This window comes from Cupressus sempervirens, chromosome 9 (genome assembly GCF_028749045.1).
Source record: "Cupressus sempervirens isolate cs-2001-9-10 chromosome 9, ASM2874904v1, whole genome shotgun sequence".
Lineage (NCBI taxonomy): Eukaryota > Viridiplantae > Streptophyta > Pinopsida > Cupressales > Cupressaceae > Cupressus > Cupressus sempervirens.
This window is the reverse complement of record NC_143126.1, coordinates 372,174,899-372,194,047: the sequence shown is the minus strand read 5'-3', so window position 1 is coordinate 372,194,047 and position 19,149 is coordinate 372,174,899. Positions and strand designations below refer to the sequence as shown.

The 19,149-nt window shown below is 35.0% G+C and overlaps 1 protein-coding gene across 2 annotated transcripts in view; it reads left to right on the top strand.

Annotated features, from left to right (window-relative positions):
* LOC149538840 (oxysterol-binding protein-related protein 3A-like) overlaps positions 1 to 19,149 on the top strand; it is an 81,846-nt gene that overhangs the window by 23,680 nt on the left and 39,017 nt on the right. The window contains exon 7 of one of the 2 annotated variants that reach the window (XM_089800170.1): positions 660 to 836. The exons of the other annotated variant lie outside the window; for it this stretch is intronic. Within the exon in view, the coding sequence (XP_089656296.1) occupies positions 660 to 836 (177 nt within the window). The remainder of the gene's footprint in view (positions 1 to 659; positions 837 to 19,149) is intronic. 2 annotated transcript variants of the gene reach the window in all.

Here is a 19,149-nt window from a genome sequence, read left to right as displayed (position 1 = left end):
TGGGTGTATTAATGCATAATTTATTGTCAGTAGAAACTGAATTACTGGAGGCATTCATAGAAGTTGCATTCATAGTAAGCTCATGTGTTGGTGGATGATTTATATCCATAGACATCATTTAATGTCTGCTTTTACATGGGAAGATGGCGTGCATCTATACAAGCTGAATTTAATGTATGCTCACATGTTAGTGAATAATTTGCATCTGTAGAAGCTGCATTTAATGTCATGGGTGGATTGTTTGCATCTATACAAGTTGCATTTAAATTATAATTTGAAGGCATAGAATTTGAAGGGAAAGGGCATATGTGTTTCCCTTAGGCTTTAGTTCAACTGAATGCAGGGCTTCTGTTGTTAACATGGGAGATGAGAGTTGTGGCTTCTCTTGGTACAGTGACACTCATCACTAATGACATATATCTAACACTAACAGCATACCTCATATGAAACATTATCTTTTTACCGTTCACTGTGATGTCAATCAGTTTCAAATGCAATGATGAATGCTATATGGTTGTACCAGAATATTATTATAGTCCATTTACAAGTCTATTTAAGAAAGTATTTCAACATTGTTGATTATCTGAGACTGAATTGTTAATTGGTAGCTATAGACATTATGTATTTTTCTTGACACTGGAACTTTTTACTTTTTTCAGAACACATGTAGTGTTAAAAAAATCTGGGGAAGTACTTGATTTGGTGCCACCTCCAACAAAAGTTCATAATCTGATTTTTGGACGTACTTGGATTGATTCACCTGGTGAGATGCTAATAACAAATCAAACTACAGGAGACAAAGTTGTGCTATATTTTCAACCATGTGGTTTGTTTGGGTATGTGAATATACTTCTTTTAATGGATTACTGATGTTAAATATGATTTGAAGCCTTCCAGAAGCCTACACTATGTGCCATTGTTACTTCCTTTGATGCTTTTTATTGATGATGCAACGTTAATTCCAAGTCTATGCTTTTAGTCATTACTATCTTTAACTCATGGCTTGTATCTGCTATTTTCTATTTTCTAAAGTCAGATAGGTGACAGATCTGTTGTGCTACATGGTCTAGATATGAAAGGACTCAATTAAGAGCCTATATGGCACTGTTGAGCTTTGCTTCTTGATCTCAATTGTATCTTAGTAATGTCTTGAAGATTGTTGATCTCTTAGATCTAAATGTTGGTATTGTCTAGATCATGTTGACTATTTTTTGAGGTTTTTGTATCAGCATCCAATATCTGAAGTTATCTTACAAAAAATCCCTAATCAAGAAGGTTTTTCTTTTAAAACTGGTCTAGTTACTCCTTGTGCTTGCATATAAATAAACCAGTGGTAATGACTGCCATGGAATTATACTTGATTTTTACTATTCAACAAAAGTCACTTCCATGCTGAGATCTGTTGGTTGATAGTTTGTCTTCCTCCATTTCTATCTAGGAATTGACTCTCTCACGCCCAAGGGTGGGAAGATGAAAATTCACCAGCAGATTGGGAAGCATTTTTTGGTTTCTCTCCTCTTTTAACTTCTCTCTGAATTTTAGAGATACAGTTCCCTCCTAGTTGATATGCAATGAATTTTGTTTCAGGGTCCTACTACTAATCGGGGGTATGCTCTTAACCAGAGAGCAGGAGAGGCTGAAACCGGATTTCCCACAACCACAAAAAACCCAAACAGGATTAAATATCTGCAATCCCACTACCCACACGACCGTGAAGATAACAGAACTACCGTTTAAGCACATCAACTACTCTACTTCTACTCCTAAATGCAACTACTACTACTAGATGCAATGCAAATTACTCCTGAATGCAACACAGCGAGATAACGAATGCTTCTGAACCTGAGTGGCTCTCTGACCAGTCGAAATCACCATCCAACTACTATTGAAGTAAACAATTCCCCAGCTCATGCACACCCAATTTCCCAAAACACACAAATGCAATGCAATTTCGGCAAGGGAGAAGAAAATGAATGAAACCAAAGTGACCATCTCATCACAAGAACTATCAATCCTAATGCCCATTAAGATCCAATAATTCCTAGTTTCAAACACATCAAATTCTCCATTCAACACAAATTTTGGATTCTCACTCCATAACCACTGTTACAAGGGGAAAACTTGCACCACATTTGCCAATCCTTTATTGATATTAAAATTTTACATATATAATAGGCCTTTGATCGTTGGCCGTTTTTACAAAATGATTACATTTCAGAAGAAGATGAAGAGACAGAGCCAGAGATAGAAAATGGAATTACAGATGTCATCCGTTTCAAAGTCACAATGACTATTTAGGAGGAGTAGGGGCGGTTGAGCTTCCACCATTCTTGGACTTAGCGGCTATATGCCTAAAATGTGGGCACATTTCTATGAGTCATTATATTCAAGATTTCTCAAAAGTGAGGTCTCGAATGGCGACTCATAGCTCCCTATTCATGGAATGCAGGGGTTTGTAATCGAGGCCCTCAGTCTGACCTAGTTTGTGCCCATGCAAGTACACCACGAAACAAGAGATTCAATGATCTAATATGCATGCAAATGAAAATGAAAAACTAATCTAAACGATAATAATGCAAAACAATGCAAGAAATGAAATCTAATCTATGAAAAGAAATAACAATGCAGATCTAATCTATGAAAGCAAAATCTAATCTATCAATACAAGATCTAAGCTAATATGAAAATCAAAGTATGGATCATAATGATGGAAGCCATGCATGCAAGAGAATGAGACAAGAAGATAGAAGTTCTCCACAAAAGCTTTAGTATTCAAAACTCCTTCAAAAATCGTTCTCCAAACCTGCAACTCAACAATAGCATAATAATGGGGTGTCTCAAAAATGATGAGAGAGCTCTCCCTTATAAAGAAAATTGGACGATCTAGATTGAGAGGAAAAAGATTTAATCAAGGGTGGAGAAATAATGATCCATGTGAAATAAAGATCCACCAATGAGAAAAGTGGAGTGGTTGAGAAGAAAGTGGAAAGATAAGTCCCACTTAGAAATATGTGCATTTAAGTGTAGAGAAATTAAATAAAATAATTTATTTTATTTCCTTTTTCATCAAAAAGAGATATTTAAATGGGATTTTCATTTAATTAAAAAAGAGCAAGTTCTTTTAATTAAATAGGAGATATTTAATTAAATTAAAAGAGGGGTTTTTCTCTTAATTAATTAAATGTGGATGAATTATTTAATTAAAAGAGAGGTTTTCTTTTAATTAAATGGGGACTTATTTTATTTAATTAAAAAAGGATATTTTCTTTTAATTAAATAAGACTTAGGATAAAATGATCAACCTTAAAAATAAAGCAAATTGAATTTGATCAAAGAAATTGATTTGAATTGATTTAGTAAAATATTGCAAACCATTGATTCAAGAAATTTGATAAATTGATAAATTGAATAATGGGGGCCCATAGTCTAGGCGACCATTTTAGGGTGCATAGATTTTTGCCCCTCTTTGACTAATGTGTGATCGATTTGGGAACACATGTAGTCAAAGAAAGAAATTGAAGTGTGAGGTCGATTTGGGATCACAAAACAACCTAGATGTGTGGTCGAATCGGGAACACATCAGGACAATACAAATAAATTTTGACTTAAAAAAAAGTCAAGGGTGAAATTGATAAAATTGAATCAAGGATTGAAGTTGATAATTATTGCCCCCTCGTGATCGAAATCGAAATGAGATAGAGGAGAGACAACAAATTGATAAATTTGATCAAATCAAACAAAAGATAAAGTTCTTGATGTAAGATGAAAGATATAAGAATCACAAAACCAAGGTAGATCATCAAGCATGAAATATTATGCCCCAAAGGTGATTTAGAAGAAAAGAAGTGGGGGAAAAAGAAAATGGAAGATAGGAGTTTGGAAGATATGGAAAGAAACAGAAGGAAGAAAAGAAAATGCCCCAAAATCAATCTACTGTTTAAGATAAAAATTTCGATTGAGATCATGAAAGAAGATAAGGAAATGAAGATCAAAATGTGACCACAGTTGATTAAAAGTCCACAAGAAAGATGAAGGGAGAACCCTCTCAAACTCATAATGCAGCCTAAAAATGCAAACTAACATGAAGTCTAATAATGCAAGCTACATGAAAATGCAAAGGTGTACTTGCAAAAGAGTAACTGTAACATAGGATTTTGTGTTCATCATTCATTGGAAAATGTAAAAGAACTTATTTTCATCATTGGGCCATTATTAATGGACATCGGAAAATCACACAATCATCACTAGTCACAAGCGCAACTATGAAGATATCAATGTAATTTATATCGGATTGGAATGTGGAAAGATTTTAACATAAGCATCAAAGACATAAAGGTCTAGATGACTTTGATGTTAGCTTACCCAATTTAATGTAGCAAAATCATGCTCGCATTAAGGCATAGATGCCAAGATGACCATAAGAATGGTTGTGCAAAAACAATCAAGGATGATGCCTCAAATCTCCTAGGTGTTTCAAGGGGACAACAAGAGACACTCTAGAGTTTCAAGACCACACCCACAACTAGAAAACAAATAAAAACATGTCCCATGCCCCAAGTCCTCTAGCTATGCATCACAGAGAGACTTATTAGACAAGGACACTCAACAAAAATCAATAACAATTAGCACACAAAGAAAAGATCATGACATAAGTCAAGCAGTAAGTGTTGCGTTTAAAATTTAAAGTGTTTTAATTGATACTGAGTTCTGAGGATAAGGATCAAATGCTTGCAAGTAGGTAAGATCACATGACAAAATTGGGTAAGACCAAACTAATAAGTGTTGAAAAACACTTGAAGTTAATGGGTGTTGAAAAACACCATTTGCGAGGTGTCCTAAAGACTAACACATCCAAGAGACCAAAGCTAACATAGTAATGCCCCCTAGACAGAGACCAATTCCAAACCAAGGCAACAAGGACAAGGCATGATGGAGAAAGGCTAAGTGTGGAGGATGCGCACTAAGAAATAGGGGTGCAAAGGCCTAAAGTAGCACCCATTTCTAGGTTTTTCACCACTTGGATTTTTTTTTTTTTTTCAGGACTTCTATAATTTTTTTGTATTTTTGCTACCAAGGCCCCTGTTTCCAGGTTTTCACCAAGGCACTTTTTTTTTTTTTTTTTTTTTGAATTTTTGGAATATATAATTTTTTTTGGAGATACATCAAAGTGTCTATTGCTAGGTTGTCACTAAGAAGATCATTTTTTCAGGACATTTTTCAATTTTTAGACTTTTTTACAATATATCATTTTTTTGGATTTTTGAAATATATCAATTTTTATTTTATTATTTCAAGATCAATAAACATTACAAAGATGCCCCTAGACAGAATGGGCATTATGGATAGAACTTCTTCAAGTGCAAGACATTTATAGGATCAGGGAGCTGCTCTCCCTCTGTTGTAGATAGTAAATAAGTACCAGAACCAAAAGCTGCTGTGATAATGTAAGGTCCAAGCCAATTAGGTTCAAACTTACCCTTTTGATCTCTATTCTGTTGATTCTTATGATTCACACATAGGACAAGATCTCCCACTTGGAACTCTCTAGGGTGAACCTTTTTGTTAAATGCTTTTGACATACGCTTTTGATAGACCCTCATATGGTCAAATCATGCTTGTCGTTTCTCATCTAGAAGTTCTAACTCTTGAAGTCTCATGGCACGGTAGTCTTCATCTGAAACTGGACCTTTGAGAGAAACTCTAAGTGAAGGAATCTCAACCTCTAAAGGTAACACTGCTTCAACACCATATGTAAGGGAAAAAGGAGTAGCCCCAGTAGGAGTGCGAATGCTCGTTCTATAGGCTCACAAAGCTGGATTTATTTGTAAATGCCAATCTCTACCATTCTTATGAACTGTTCTATGCAAGATTTTAAGAATGGTTTTGTTTGATGCTCTTGCCTAACCATTTCGTTACGGGAAATAAATAGAGGACCAATATTGTTTTATCTTGAACTTCTTACAGAGTTGCTTAAGGTCCTTATTTTTAAACTGACCTCCATTATCAATGATAATCTCAGAAGGCACTCCATATCTACAGATAATATGATTCAAAATAAATAGAGAAACTGCCTTACTCGAGGCAACAGAAAGTGGGACAGCTTCTACCCATTTAGTGAAATAATCAGTGGCAGTGATAATAAACTTGTGTCCAGATGATGAGTTGGGATGAATTTGCCCAACAAGATCAAAGGCCCAACGCTGAAACGGCCAATGAGAAATAGAAGGAATGAGCTCCCTACTTGGAGTATGTATTAGGTTACCATGTTTTTGACATTTTTCACATGACTTTGCAAAAGCTACTGCATCAATCTGCATTGTGGGCCAATAGTATCCCGCCCTAAGCAATCTTCGAGCCATGGAAAGACCATTAGAATGTCCCCCACAGATACCCTCATGGATGTCAACTAACGCTTGATTAGATTCATCCTTTTCTAAGCATCTAAGAAGTGTTCCATCTAGACCCTTCCTATACAAATCACCAGAGATAAGGGAATGACGAGAGGCATTTCGAATAAGGTTTCTACGTTCAGATTGATTAAAGGTTTCAGGTATAATTCCATCACGAATGTATGAGTAAATGGCACCATAACGAGATGACTCATGACCAACAAGGGTACAAATAACATGACTTTCTTGGGAATCATAGATAGGTTGATGTAGCTCTTCCACCAGGAATTCAAATCTTGATTCATGTTGCTCTAACGAAGAAGTGAAGCAAGTGTAGCCATAGCATCAGCTGCCTTATGTTCTATTCGAGGGATTTGTTGAAATGAGATGAATGTGAAGTAGAGTCTCAAGGAATCAACCGTTTTCTTGTAAGGTACCAATTTATCATTTTTTGTTAGACAATTGTCATTGACTTGGTTGATTATCAGCTGTGAATCTCCATAGATGTGTAACTCTGTAATTCTCCATTCTATGGCCATTTTAAGTCTATTTGTTAAAGCTTCATATTCAGCAATATTGTTTGTACATGGAAATAATAGCTTGTAAGATTTAGGAATTGTGTACCCATGATGAGAAACAAACAACACACCAACTCCTAAACCACTTTGCATAAAGGACCCATCAAAGAACATCTTCCATGTTCTTTCAGTCATATACATGAGGTGCTTATCTAGGAAATCAACTTGAATAGGTGCATCATCTTGTAGTGGGAAATCAGCCCATTGATCTGCTATGGCTTGTCCTTTGATTGCTTTACGCTCAATGTACTCTATGTCAAACTCTGAAAGGATCATCATCCATTTAGCAAGTCTACCTGTGAGGGCAGCCTTACATAGTAAGTACTGGAGTGGATCTATTTTTGCTATGAGGTGTATAGTGTGTGCAAGCATATAATGTCGCAACTTTTGGGAAGCAAACACAACTGCGAGGCAATAGAAGATGGAAATAGAAGATGGAAGGGGAGCATTAGAAGAAAAAGGTTCAACATTAACATGTTCTTGCTCAAGAGTGTAATCTTTATTTTCAGCATGAGGTTTTTGAGAAGAGAAACTCTTATCCCATTGATGTTGTATTTCACCACAAAAAAAATGCTTTCTCTTCGTCAAAAAATTCAGATTTATCATTTAGGTATTGTTCACAAAATTTATCAATGTTGTTTTCAAGATTCGAGTCATATGGATTCCCATCAATATCTTTCCGCGACTCATCCCCTTTAAGCATAAACATAGGACTGGAAGGACTTTTAGGAGACGTAGGAATATAATAGTCATCATCATCATAATCATTGTCACTATAGTCGTTATAGATAGGCATATCGCAAGACTTTTCATGTTGTTCATTATCATATGTTTCAATAAGAGGAATAAGACTCTTGGTAGAAGTAGAAGAAGAATGATATTGTGAAGAAGAGGTAGGTGAAGACCTACATGAATTATATTTAGAAGAATCATGGTAAGACTTGGAATATGAAGAATGTGAATGATATTTAGAAGAATCATCATAAGACTTAGAAGATGAAGAATGTGAACGATATTTAGAAGAATCGTGATAAATCTTAGAAGATGAAGAATGTGAAGGATATTTAAAAGAATCATGATAAGACTTGGAAGATGAAGAATTTGAACGATATTTAGAAGAATCATGATAAGACTTAGAAGATGAAGAATGTGAAGGATATTTAGAAGAATCATAGTGAAACTTGGAAGAAAAGGAATATTTGGAAGAAGGATATTGTGATTTGATCTTGCACATGATCCTAGCAAAGGTGTCTGATTTATCCATTTTTTTAATCATTTTTGTCGCAATGTTAGCATCCATGTATCTATTGGAGCGACAACACTTTTCAAATTCAAGAAGGAGGTGGATTTCATCTGAGCTCAAATGAGGATCCCTAAAAAGATATCCAAGATCCATGGTTCTAGAAGAAGAAGAATCAAGCATGAAAGAAGAGAAAGAATGAATAGAAGAAGGTAGACTTTATGATAATAAGAGGAAAAGAATCAAGAAGACATGAAGAAGAGGAAGAATGGAAATGGGAGATTAGAAAGACATGGAAGATGAAGAAAGAAGACCAAGAGTCATTTTGGGAAATTTGATACCATTTGAGTTCATTCGAATGTTGAGCAACATGTAATAGCACTTGTAATCAACATGAAAGAAAATGTACTAGTTGATAAGATAACCTTAAGAAACGTTGGTACCAAATTAGGATAGTAAAAGCTCTCACTTGTCCAAAAGAGATGTGATAAGATAGAATTTTTGCAATAGGCATAAACCAACACTGCCGCAGAGGTGCTCACAACTTTGGGTGAATACCCTAGCACATATGGACCAGGAGGATGATTTACCCAAATTCTAAATAATTAAAATTGATTTTTTATGAAAGTGAATGGACAAGAGATTACTGAGACTCTCCAAGTGTAATATCAAAGGATCCAAGTGTATATCTTTCTCAACAAGGATGGTTTTTAACTCACCAACTCCAAACAAGGTCTCTTGTGAAATCCATGACTACTAATTCAAGAGGTCAAAGCACAATAACCTAAGGTGCAAAAAGGCTTCTAACAATGGGGTAAGTAGCCTAATCCAAATAGGATCAACCTAGGGAGACTAGAAATAATGGGATAACAAAGTTATTTGATCGTAAAGTCTCAACTCAAAAACTCAGATTTTGTTTATTTTAAATGTCCAACTAGATGTATCGATAGATTCTTAATCATGAACCAAGCATGCAAGATAGCAAACAGGGATTTCAAGAAAACAGTCTTCAAACAATGAGCAAGGGGCAAAGCAACCTTGCGCATGAACAAGTATAGTGACTTAGTATTTCTACTCCTTAAAGGTTCTACTTGTGTATGTTCTTGACAATGTTTTAGCAGGCACTTAGAACACAACAAAACCTTATCAAGTTGTCTACAAGGATATACGTGGCTTTCTAAAAGGAGTCCTCGATATACACAAGCTACGTGAGGCCCAAATCTGTAGATGAGAAGAATCCAAAATCACACAGCCAGGGGGAGACGGTAACCCAAATCTCCTCCTTCACTTCTCAAAGGTATAAAGTTCTTTGAGGCTTAGCCAAGAGTGATATCAAACTCAATTCCCAAGAGAGGTGTCTTTGGATTCACCTCTCGATATTTATACTCCGCCGGAACACAAGAGTTGAGGTCGTCCCAAGGGGTGATGAAATCCCCAAGCAGGCCTCCTAGAAATAAAAACTAAGTAATTCGTTATCAAAAGTATTTAGAGCACTAAAGGTGGAACACTTAACTCTTCAAGTAAATGCGAAGTGAGTCCAAAAGTGGAACATTTAACCCTTCAAGAGAATGTGAAGCGAGTCCAAAAGTGGAACATTTAACCCTTCACACAAACTCAAAGTGAGTCCAAAAGTGGAATATTTAACTCTTCACACCAACTCAAAGTGAGTCCACACCTTAGAAAACAAGTGAGTTCCAAAAAGCACAAAAGGGTTGCCTAGTGGAGCAATTAACACTTCTTTCCTAAAGACCCCTCCTCCTTAATGTGGCGCTGATCTTGCAACCATGGGGCAAAAATGAGGGGCCGGCGGATTAGCGAGTCCAATAACCCAAGATAGCAATCTAGATCAATCACAAGTAATCTAAGACTGCTAATCAATACTACTCACAAATGAAAAAGGGTTGAACAATGGAATATTTAACTTTCCAAGTAAACATAGAGTGAGTCCACAAAGTGGTGCATTCAACTCCCTATGTAAACAAGGAATGAATCCATGCCCTCAATCACTTAATGAGATATTTGATATTGGAACCAAGAATTACTTAAGGTTTAAACACAAGCATTCACTTACACAAACTTGTATGAAAGCAAATCTATGTTCATTCATTTCCCATTAAGAGTATTAATTGAAATGTGTTTTATGAAAGCATGTAAAACACTCAAGCCAAACACATGAGAGGTTTAATTTTAATCCCAAATCTAAATGTTTTAGAGATCAAACAAAATACCTAGTAATCCTTGCAACACTTCTTTCTTTTTTGTACCTTTTGTTTACGCTTGAATGCTCGCTTGCAATGAACAAAGCAACAAACAAAACAAGTAAACACAAGATATGCAATTTATGTCAACTCATGCAAAACTAGAGTTAGATCTAAAAATCTGATTTTTAAGAGTGATAATAATCAGCAAGTAACCCAAATGAAAGCTCACATCATGCATTGATTCATTGTAAAAATTAAATGCAAGCTATTTATTAAATGCCATTTTTTCAATTGATTTTTGACCTAGTCATAAAGATCGGAGCTATATGATATGAACTCGGATCCAAAACTCAAAATACAGAAAAGTGACCCCTGTCAAAAATCAGAGAGCTTTCCAAAAATGTCAAAATTTTGAAAAGATCTTTTAATTTGTGCCATAGGGAATTATTTTGTTAAAACAGACCAGTTTTTGCAAATTGAATTATTGACCCTTAATATGACCTCTAAAATCGAAACACAAAGAACCAACTCTATTTAAAATTCAGAGAGCTTTCCGAAACTGTAAATTTTTCCAAAAAATGTGTTGATTTACTCCCAAAAATGATTTTTTATGAAAAATCATAAAAAATCGAAAATGTTTCGAAAAAATTTGAAAATTGGACAAAAGCTTGTCGGCTATATCACCATCTTGCAAAACAAATTTCAAATCAAAATACCTAGCCGTTTGAAAGATATGATCAAATCTTTCAAATATAGGGTTTCTTTGAGTCTACAAACAGATCTGCACAAAAACCAGCAAGCAAAGGTGGGTTGCCCCACGGTGGGTGCCAAAAATGTATGCCTAAAATGTGGGCACACTTCTTTGAGTCATTATATTCAAGATTTCTCAAAAATGAGGTCTCGAATGGCGACTCATAGCTCCCTATTCATGGAGTGCAGGGGTTTGTAATGGAGGCCCTCAGTCTGACCTAGATTGTGCCCATGCAAGTACACCACGAAACAAGAGATTCAATGATCTAATATGCAGGCAAATGGAAATGAAAATCTAATCTAAATGATAACAATGCAAAACAATGCAAGAAATAAAATATAATCTATGAAAAGAAATAACAATGCAGATCTAATCTATGAAAGCAAGATCTAATCTATCAATGCAAGATCTAAGCTAATATGAAAATCAAAGTATGGATCATGATGATGGAAGCCATGCATGCAAGAGAGAATGAGACAAGAAGATAGAAGTTCTCCACAAAAGCTTTAGTATTCAAAACTCCTTCAAAAATCGCTTTCCAAATCTGCAACACAACAATAGCATAATAATGGGGTGTCTCAAAAATGATGAGAGGGCTCTCCCTTATAAAGAAAATTGGATGATCTAGATTGAGAGGAAAAAGATTTAATCAAGGGTGGAGAAATAATGATCCATGTGAAATAAAGATCCACCAATGAGAAAAGTGGAGTGGTTGAGAAGAAAGTGGAGAGATAAGTCCCACTTAGAAATATGTGCATTTAAGTGTAGAGAAATTAAATAAAATAATTTATTTTATTTCCTTTTTCATCAAAAAGAGATATTTAAATGGGATTTTCATTTAATTAAAAGAGAGCAAGTTCTTTTAATTAAATAGGAGATATTTAATTAAATTAAAAGAGGGGTTTTTCTCTTAATTAATTAAATGTGGATGAATTATTTAATTAAAAGAGAGGTTTTCTTTTAATTAAATGGGGACTTGTTTTATTTAATTAAAAGAGGAGATTTTCTTTTAATTAAATAAGACTTAGGATAAAATGATCAACCTTAAAAATAAAACAAATTGAATTTGATCAAAGAAATTGATTTGAATTGATTTAATAAAATATTGCAAACCATTGATTCAAGAAATTTGATAAATTGATAAATTGAATAATGGGGGCCCATAGTCTAGGCGACCATTTTAGGGTGCATACATTGGCATCTTGACTAGCCTTGTGGCATTTCATTGCTGCAATGATGACCGCCAGTTTATTTGGGCTTAGAAGTGACACGTTGTTTGACCTTACCAACCAATAGTCGTGCTCACTAGCCAACCCTTCCGCAGTGCCTATCTTTTTCTGCAGCTTCTTTGACACTTTAGCCAATGCCCATCAATGATAGTTAGAGTGTGCAAGTTTGAGGAACTTGCCAGGGTAGGCCAACTCGTCAATGAATTTCTGATATGTGTTCTTCATGAGATTGGCATCTACCACCTGTCTGCCACTGTTGATATGTCTCTCTGTATGCATCTCTTTAAGGTATACATAGACAACATCCTCTACCTTCTTCACTCCTTCATAAACTTTCTTCTACTATTTCATGGCCTTTGTCATGCTTTCTTGCTTGAATTCTAAAGACATCATCTAGTGGGACAAAGGCTCATTCCCATCTTTCAAAATATCGACATTGATGACATTGCCCTTCTTCATATTGATGACTTCATATGGCAAGGTTGTTGAATCCTTATATTTGTCTATGCCTGTCCTCAACGAAGCCATGTTATTGTCTATAGTACCTTTCAATTCATCCACTCTAATACATAGAGCGACCATCTTATCAATTAGGGTTAATCCCCTTATCTTCATGTCTTTGATCTAGTCCTTCCCAATCTTCATGAAATAGCAGTCTTCCTATAACTTGGTTAATAGGGCCTTTCTCTCTGCAGTTGAAGGATCAAAAATTTGGGAATCCAAGGATTCCCCTACTCTGGCGGTCAAAGCGGTGATCATCTGCCTTAAGTAATTCGACAGCTCCTTATTCATTGCTTTGAGTTGTGCCTTAGTCATTTTAAGCTCATCGAGCTCACCTCCGATCTCCTTGTTAAAGAACTCCCATAGATTTCTCTTCATATCATGTTGCGGAGGACCCATGTCACATTGTTGTATACAAGCCAAGTTTTGCCAAACTTCCTTCCTTCTGAGCTCCAACGACCTCCAAGACATAGTTCCCCGATACTACATCTTTTCCCACTATCGCCAATATTGGAGTCTTCTTCATCTTTTTCATGTCTGGGGCCTACTTGATTGTTTGGGAGATCAAATCTTTTGGTGGCACGCTCCCTTCTAAGGGGGAACAACACTTAGGAAATCCAGCTACTTGTGGGTGCACTGAACTAAGGAATTTTTTGCTCAAGGCAAGCAGATGAAACACTAGCACGCTAAGATCTTGAAAATATGACAAAGGGATAGTAGGGACTCCTGATGAGAAGCAACTTCAGCCAAACCCGACCTAGGATTTAAACAAATTTTAGCATGGGTTTGGCAACTAAGGGGAAAGCTTGAAAAAGGGAGGACCAAAAATGGGGCAACAAGATCATAACATAATTATCCACAATGGTCGAATTGCTGTTCTGAAAGTTTCAACCAGAGTAAATTCAATTTTTTTGTTGGACCGATTATACCTCCCAATTGTAATGTATGTGTATTGCATAAAAATGTAATCAAGGAAATAACACTAAGCAATTAATGCATATTCCTACATGATTATGCAAACCTCAAAATAATGCAAGATAAACATGTAAATAAGCATAACATGAAATCACAATGACTCAAACTACTAATGCAAACCTCATGAAATCACCAAGTGATTAATGATTTCACATTATGGGATGTGGTTGCTCACAAATCCAGCAGCATAACAATGAGGTAGATGGTGCTTGTGGAAATGAGGAGAGGGCTCTCCTTTTATAGGAAAATGGATGCAACGGACGGCTAAGATTGAATGCAAGATGAAGGGCTAGGATCCCTCAGGATCGATGAGGTGTCAATAAGGTGGAGACCAAGTAGACTCCATGTGGATTAAGATTTTGACCATTCAAAGGGGGTAGTATGCTCACACATGTGTGAGCAACCTTTGATGGTGATATGATCAATGAGGTGTATGTGTGAGACAACTTGATTCTCATGCAAGAGGACAAGTGTGCAAGAGGTGTGAGAAGGCATGGCTTCTCACACATGTGTGAGACACCTTGACTCTCATGCAAAAGGACAAGTGTGCAAGAGGTGTGACACATGTGTGAGACACCTTGACTCATGCAAGAGGACAAGTGTGCAAGAGGCATGGAAGACATGAGGGATGAGGAAAGTGTGAACATCCCTCACACGTGTGAGAATTCCTCACACGTGTGTGAGCACACACTTAGGATTAAAATGTAATTAGCAAGGATGATTAGGAAAAGCAAGCATGATTAGGAAAAACAAGCATGATTAAAGAAATGATTAAAAGATAATTAGCAAGGATGATTAGGAAAAGCAAGCATGATTAAGGAAATGGGTAGGTTTAGAAAGGTGGGTTAGGTTAGGCAAGTAAGGTTAGGTGAGGGTTAAAGGTAGGAGCCATGTGCTCAAATAGGATTAAATGTAAATGTGATTAGGAAAGGGATTAATTAAGTAAACAAAGTACTTAATTAAAGTGAATGGGTTAACATGCAATGGGAAAAGGCTGGGATTTAAATAAACCTTAGTGTATTTAAATCAAGGAAAGGCAAATGTAATTAAATAAATGCAAATTTATTTAATTAAAGGTAGGGGAATCAAATAAATAATAAATATTTATTTAATTGGTCAGGAAATGGGTTTTGGCCAATTTAATGTGTCTATAGTATGTAGATTTGAAATGTATAAAACATGCATTGTAGAGCCAATATGTTTCAAGCAAACCAGTCTATAAAGGGAAGACAATCCAATTATTTAGTTATCTTGTGTTTTCAAGCACAACAAAGGTATACTGTAACTCTTAATATTCCTTGTATGGCTTTCACATGATCCATTGCCACCTTTTAGCTGATCATTTAGCTTTTCAACCTTTTTTTACTTTTGATTTTATTTGTAAGATTGAATGGGAATCCAGTCACAAAAGCTAAGAATGGATGAGGAAAGTTGCAAGCATGGAAACAATAAGGGTTGTGATATACAAATACAAGATGCTATGCTGAATTAGAGGAAATAAATAATTAAAATCAACTCCCAAATGGATGGATGAAACAGATACAAATAGACTTCTTGTGCACAACTCAAGGAAATGACGTGTCTAGAGATCATGAGTTTAATTGCCAATCGATGGGCCAGCTACATTACTCTTAGATAGAGGTGGTCTTGACTGAGCAAAAGTCGCATGTGACAAAGTGAATCAAAATATACATTATTAGCTAGGGGACTTCTCAAATTAGTCAAACAGAAACCAATTAAGATAGAACCTTAGAATAGAACATTATTTCAGTTTGTAGAGCACAAAATGCTGAAATTGCCCATTTATTAAGCCTTCAAAGACATAAGAACCCTGCATAAGAAATTAGTAAAAAGTTTCCCCAAGACAAATGAGTGTGGTACTTCATATTTTAGTGTATTTACAATTGCCACTTGCCAAACTAGTAAAGTGGCCTTGATTGCTGCAAATTATATATACTACTATGTTGAAAGTACAGCTTCAAGATAAAGTAGGAAATAGAAAACAACATCATTTAGTACATGAAAGATCATGGGCTTTCAAAATAAAATTGCACAAAAAATCTATATTTTATGAGCTCAAATGTGTTGAAGATTGTAGCTGCGATAAAGATCTTTATTTTTGGGCATTCATGCCATTATAATTATCTTCAGCTGAAAAGGACATTTATGATTAATTGTATATTAACTATAAATACATGTGTCTTACAACATGCATTGAGGCATGGAAATACGAAGATTGTATATGAAAATAAATCATATTTTGGGGAAAATCTAGAGACCTTCAGTTGTAATGTGAAGAGTCTCTCGTATTGTTATATATATCGCATCAAGCAAACAACATTGTCCTCTTGAATTTTATTATCAATAAAATGATTTTTTGTTCTTTGGCTGGGTTTTTCCCTTCATTCTAGAAGGGTTTTCTCAATATATTTTTTGTGTCTCTTGTATCTTTTGCCTAATCAATATTATTGTTTATCATTGATTTGTGGGCTAATCTAACATGGTATTAGAGCTGGGTTAGATAACAACAATAAAGGAATTTTGTTTTTGTTCTTTAGTCTATGCATTTGTTTTAGATTGCTATTTTGTAGGCAATCTATAAGCATTGCAGTGTTGTTCTGATAGTTTCAATTTGTTTTCTTTAGTGATCTTCTACCCTTTGTCTATTTTTGTGCTTTGGTCTCTATCACAATTAGAGAGACACGCACATAGTATTTATATGTATCTTGTACATGCCGAGACCAATGAGTAGTATGTATTTGTGTTATTGTGTGAAGAATGTCGAGTCATTTGGAGTTTGTCTAAGTTTTGCATTTCAAGAGAAAGATGATTTGTTTTGCATTTTATGGATTCGTTGGACAGGGTAGCCTATATTCTTTTATTGTGCCTATCCGCCTTGGCTCTTTGTTGGCATGCATCATATTTATGCTAGGACCAAAATTGTGACTCCAAAATGTTGATGGAGTATGGTCTATAGTGGAATTATTTTTGTGGTGTTAGTGTGCAAACTTGTATAAAATAGAAGGAAGTTACATAGAAAACACCCGCTAATGTCACCCATGAGATCTGTAGTTTTGTTTATAGTATTGAAAGCCTTATCTACAGGGATTCTTCCTTGTATAGCAACTGTAGTCTGCGGTTACCACTAACAAGTTTCTTTTAGGAATTGCTTGTGGATTGCATAGAATTGTTTTACTCTATATTGCCATGTGCTTCCTCTCTTCCTAGAACATGGAATTTGACGTGAAAAGAAGAAGCATTTCATCCTTATTTTCATTCATCTTGGAGTCATGTGCACATGATCGTATATGCACCTTGCATAATCATATTTCACTCCTCTTTTTGAGATGCAAGCCCCCTCTCATTTTGATACTTTTGGCAATTGAGATAGGAAGTCTCTAGTAAGAACTGTCGAGTACAAAATAAGAATTGCGTGTCATCTCTAGAAAGGTAGTCTCAATGCATTTCTTGATTAAATTACTCAACTTGTAACTATTCTTGGATATCATGTTTTTCGGCAACCACTTCCTTCCCATTGCACTAGTACAAGAATATTATGCCAGGTGTTATCTGTTGTTTGATTTTTTCTCTCTTCATTTATGATTATTTATCGGGACAGCTAGAGCATAATGGATACTAGATCATTGTTGGAGCTCATACCATGACCGAACAAAAGTGAGCCATCTTTTTGTCTGTAAGGTTACCATTTCGATGTACTAAATTGTGAAAATATTTTCGAGAATGACACAATAGATTTTTGTGCCCTGGGGGAGATCTATTTGGTTATTGTCAATTCATTCTTTAATCCAATCAAGTAACATTGATATATCCGATCATCTAAGGTGTTCAGTTGTATTGTTATGCAAACTAAGGCCTACCATGATTGAACAACTAAGAAATCTAAATAGGAGTTAAGTATTCTGTGATTTTTATTTATTTATATATAGTGCCAAGGATAGTGTTGATATCTATATAATTGTTAACGAGTTATTATTTGATCTCTATTAGTTGTAGGATGCAACAGGGTAAAAGCACAAAGTTGGGTTGCAATTCCGCGGAAGTCCACGGATTGCGATTGTACTCTTCTAGAAACGAGAACCCGTTTTCAGTTTGGGCGCTCGATCTGAAATTTAAAAAACGGGCACCCGATTTTTTAAAAATCGGGTACCCATTTTTTATTTTCAAAAAAAAGGTACCTGTTTTTGAAAACATTAAACATTTGTATTTTTTAGAAACGGGTACCTGTTTTTTACTTCTAAAAAATGGGTACCCATTTCTAAAATTTCTATTTCATGTGCCGATTTGACATTTTCAAAAGGGGTACCCATTTTTTGAATTTAAATAACGGGTGCCCATTTCTTAGAACATTGGGTGGGATTTTTTCCTCCTACCTCGGATTTTGGTTTTGAGACCAAGCCTATGCCTTGACCTCTCAAGATTTGGCTAAGGCATTAAACTGACAAATTCACGCCTTGCCATAATTTTTAGAGGATCTTTCCAATCAAATTTTTTTATGAAACAAAAACTGATTAGAGCTCTCACCGTCTTAATTTCAGAAATATAAATTTTATAGTGCTATGATTTTATTTACTATTTTTGCATTATTTTTGAATGAAAGGTGGTACCTAAATGTAAAATAGTGAAGTTCACTAAAACTTTAATAACTTTTTTATTTTATAATTTTTCTTAAATTAATTTATATGTCATCAATCTACATACAATTCTTTTGAAGTTAAAAATAATAATTTTTGAAAAAAGTGAAATTTTGATCAAATTATGGTGTCCGTACACGAGAGGTTTTAAAATTTACCTTTATAGCCAATTAATAATTAATAAAAAAAATATTCAATAAAAAATTAAGGAAAAATATTGTCATCAATCTTAGGTGTATTAGGTAACTCCCTTTAAAAGGATTTACGAAAATTTATTTATTTGTGTCAAATTATGGTGTCCGTACACGAGTGTGGTATGGTCTTGAAACAGGCATTTTGAAAAAGTGGTTTTTAAAGATCCATACCAAAAACAAAATTTATCATATGGGTACACAAATAAATTACATATTCAAAAAGTAGATTCGAAACACTAAAATATTTATTTCTGAAGTTTTTTTATATTCAATTTCTAAATGCATCAAATTTTGACATCAATTGACAAAAAATTTCAAAAATAGGAAAAACGCTTACACTTTTTGGCCAAAAGTGAGACCCAACTTCTTGCATTGACCCAACAACAATAATCTTTAGAGGGAAATGTTCAACTTCAGAGGGAGTTGTTCTTGGTTGAGA